The sequence below is a fragment of the Asparagus officinalis genome, chromosome 1, assembly GCF_001876935.1.
Source record: "Asparagus officinalis chromosome 1, Aspof.V1, whole genome shotgun sequence".
Lineage (NCBI taxonomy): Eukaryota > Viridiplantae > Streptophyta > Magnoliopsida > Asparagales > Asparagaceae > Asparagus > Asparagus officinalis.
The window spans coordinates 23,698,700-23,702,879 of NC_033794.1; the positions used below are offsets into that span (position 1 = coordinate 23,698,700).

The window sequence follows — 4,180 nt, forward strand, 5'->3', positions numbered from 1 at the left end:
TATATATATATATATTATATATATTATATAGACACACACACCGGTATTCTTTATATTATGAGAAATCGATCTCTAGCAATAGACTAATATCAAGCAGACAAATACACATGGATATACGTGCGAGGAAGGAGAATAGTTTCAGTAAATTGTGAAGAATACAGTGTTAAAATCTCTCAATCACTCAATTTCAAATACACCCCAAAAAACCCTACACAATCTCTCTCAAGAGGATGAACAAAATAGAGAGCCAAAACCTATAAATAAAAAAAAGGGCTTCTTAAGAGAACATTGTTCTCTGGTTTTCAGATTGATGTGGTAACCGCAGCTACGAGGTTCGGATGACGTATGTAGCAAAAGATCCTGATTGCTTCTTTGATACAGCAGCAGAGTTGAAGTCGTGACCAATAAGAACTCAACTAGGTGTGGAAATTTAGGTGCATGAAAAAGTTATAATTAAACTCTTTGTCTTTTATCCATCGCCCAATAGGAATTGATTATCCCCTTAATAATAAGATTTTGAAATAATCTTGTCAGTTAGCACCTCCTTAAGCAAACAAACTCATGTTGCAGATAAAACTCAAATTCGTCTCGTATTTAAGTCATACTAACACTTTAGTATTTAGATCATAATTGGAGCTGGGATAAGCCAGTTCGGGTTCTGATTTTGGTTGGACAAAAAGGGTAATTAAAAAGGACAAGAAAAACTAAGATTTGAGCTTTTCATAGTGTTGATAGCATATATCATATTGTGAATTAATTTTTTGGAAAATAATGTTGCACGTGCGTTGCACGTGGATATATTTGTTTTATGTTCTAATACTTTACACAATTCATTATTTAATTAATGAAAGAGTTTCATTTTGAATGTAGTTATAACAACATTTGAGGACTTATTTATAATTTTCTTACAATTTAGATCATATACTTCTTTAAATCTTCTTAAGGTTTAAGTTTTGAACTATATAGGGGTTTATCTGTAAAAAATTATGAAGTTTCAGTATTTTTCTATAAATATATAGGATGCTGTTAGGGTTGTAAGAGGTGAGTATAAATCTAAATCATCAAATGAGTGAATTTATATAGCTTGCAAGTAAGGGCTATTATGATAAATAAAAAAAGCAGACTCTTTGGATTCCGTAATAGTCAAATGTAATTGCCACTTAAATAAAAACTACAATTGAAAATGTAACTCTCATTTCAAGTATGCATGAATGCATGCACTAATGGTATTTTAAGTTGATACTTTGTTGACAATTAATAGGAGAGTTATGCTATTATTAAGAATGTATGCATGTATATGTATGTGTTTATATGTATGCAAGTATGTGTTTTATGGATACATGTATGTGATTTAGAGGGTATTTTTGGAAGAAATATTTTAACATACCAACACACTTTTATAATAGTATTATATATATATATATATATATATATATATATATATATATATATATATATTTGTGCTTGGTACCAAGCATACCCATTTTTCTCATATATATATATATATATATATGGAAAAGTAAATCTAAGGTGACGCCCTAGGCTTCCCACCTAAGGACGCGGCCTAAAATCACATCATTCCCTAATATTTTTTTACGATCCGCTCCGTTGAACTTGATCTACATGTTCTTAAACTCAAACACACCAATTTTGGGGTGAACCCGTCATGTTTTGACCATTCGTTGAGTCGACCAAAAAGTTCTATTCGTTCGAAACCGTTAAAATTGCGGTGAGTGGATGAAGGGTCAAAACATGACGGGTTCACCCCAAAATTGGTGTGTTTAGATTTAAAAACGTGTAGATCAAGTTCAACGGAGCGGATCGCAAAAAAAAATAGGGAATGATGTGATTTTAGGCCGCGTTCTTAGGTGGGAGCCTAGGGTGTCACCTTAGATTCACTTTTCCCATATATATATATATATGTATGCGTGCGCACGCGCGAGAGTGTGTACATGCTTGAAAAATGATCAAACTTTACCTTTTTTTGCCTCTTAATGTACACACTCTCTCCAAAAAAAATTCTCTTTTCCCCTTGTTTTTTTATAGTGCTTGTATAAATGAAGTGACCCGGTAACATCTTATTTTTATTTTCCCCTAACTGCCTTTTTTTTGGATGAAAAAATGCCTGTACTTTAGAACAGCTAGCTATTGCTTAATTTGTTGCTACTGGAAACTAAATGTTAGGATGCCTTCAATTTTGTGGAAGTCAAGTATAAGGTTTGACCTATTACCGGACCAACCAGTTTCGTCCACTCCGGTCCATGGGCTATCTGTTTTATCTTTTTTGTGATTTTATTTCATATCTCATAAAAAATAATGCATAGACCATAAAATTAAGTAAAACAATATGCACAGAATTAGAAAGACACAAACAATGTGAAAACCAGAATTTTGTTAATGAAATGTTGACTACTTGCAGTTTCAAAGAATTTACAACTCCATGAGATATCATATACGTTTTTACCAATTCATTAAACTTGGGCGCCAGTTCCAGCCTGTATACGCATTAAGTATAAAGGCTTGATATATATATATATATATATATATATATATATATATATATAATATATAATTATATCTATATATGAGAAAAATGAGAAACTTGCGCTACCAGTTTGCGCTTCAAGCAACTGGTAATGTGAATGTGCCTAATCTTGATCCTACATCTAGCATAGGAGTTGGTGAAGGGTGGTTGATGCAATATAGCGGTCAAGATTAGCCACGAGTCACTACAACAAGTGTGTTTCTAAGCACAAGCTTGTGGTACTCAGTTCTCCATATTTCTCTCTCTTGCTCTCTCTCTCTCTCTCTATATATCTATAAAATATATATATATATATATATATATAATGATATATATATATATATATATATATATGCTCCATCTCTCTCTGCTCTCTCTCTTATAATATTATATATATATATATATATATATATATACTATATATATATATATATATATATATATATATATATATATATAAATATATATATATATATAGTAATATATATTTGCAAACTCATCTCAACTTATTTGCTCTTTGCTCTATCTTGACATAACCCACTAATTTGCTATTTCATGTCTAGATTGCTGGTTGAGGAGCTTCTGCATATGCAGGACTAGTCGAATCAGAGACCTTAGACTGTCAACACTATATCAACACCTTCGGAGATAAATAGTAGAGCGCAAAGTGTGCATGTAACGAAAATGAGTAGACCTTCTCAGCACGCTCAAGGTGCACGTAACGAAAATGGTAGACCTTCTACGCGAGCTCATGGTGCACACAATGAGACCTTGTCAATGGGCTGGGGTTGCAGAGGACGAGGACCTTGACAGCCACATTTAGTCGGATATTGAGACCGATTATGCCTAAGATCATCGTTATGATAGAGGCACACCCTCTGTATTCTTTCATGTTTACAGGGGGAAACCCTAGATGTTCAAATTTACAATTAATTTTTCCAATCAAAGGCTTCTTAGGAATGTGCTCCTCTCAGATTTTAGAAAAATATAACTTCAACAATCCGAAGACGATAAAATTAAAAAAATTTAGTAGACCCCATGTTATTTAAGAATCATCCGTAGGGCATTTTTCTGACTAAATCGTCGAAAGCATAGCTAAAGAAGCACCATAAAATTAAGGTCGGCATTGAGGAAAACTGATGAAAGGTTTTGACAAGTAGGCATTTCCTTAACTGAAAAAATTCTCTTTTTCCAAGTCAATTATACATATCATCCTTTACAAGCATTTCTACAAAGAGGGAAGAGACAAAAAGGGTGGAGATATGAAAATTGCTATCTCTGTATACTTGTAGAAAATATGATCTGTAGAAAAACAGTTACATGATCAATGAATAATTAAAAATAACATCATTATTGGCGATTATTCCTCATGTTGGAGTTCCTTATTGTTACACCATGCAAATATTTGGTGTATCCAATAAAGCTTAACTTGCCATCTGATTGCCTGATCCAGTCACGCATAATGGAATATGCCGATGGGGGAAGGTTCATTTCCTGCATAAACAATTTTAAAAGGTGTAATAACCCCAAGTAAATAGTTAATTAAACAAAAAAAAAGAATGGAGAACACATGTAAATCACAAAGTTTGAGGGGTACTATGCAAAAATACCAATCCCTTGCCTGTTCATCACCGCCTCACCACTTTGGTGGTTTGC

At 32.8% G+C, this 4,180-nt stretch overlaps 1 protein-coding gene across 1 annotated transcript in view; it reads right to left on the reverse strand.

Annotated features, from left to right (window-relative positions):
• Positions 3,677-4,180, reverse strand: part of LOC109821416 (CDPK-related kinase 3-like) — a 17,011-nt gene continuing 16,507 nt past the window's right edge. The window contains exon 11 of the mRNA XM_020387604.1: positions 3,677-4,018. Coding sequence (XP_020243193.1) covers positions 3,875-4,018 — 144 coding nt within the window. The 3' untranslated portion in view covers positions 3,677-3,874. The remainder of the gene's footprint in view (positions 4,019-4,180) is intronic.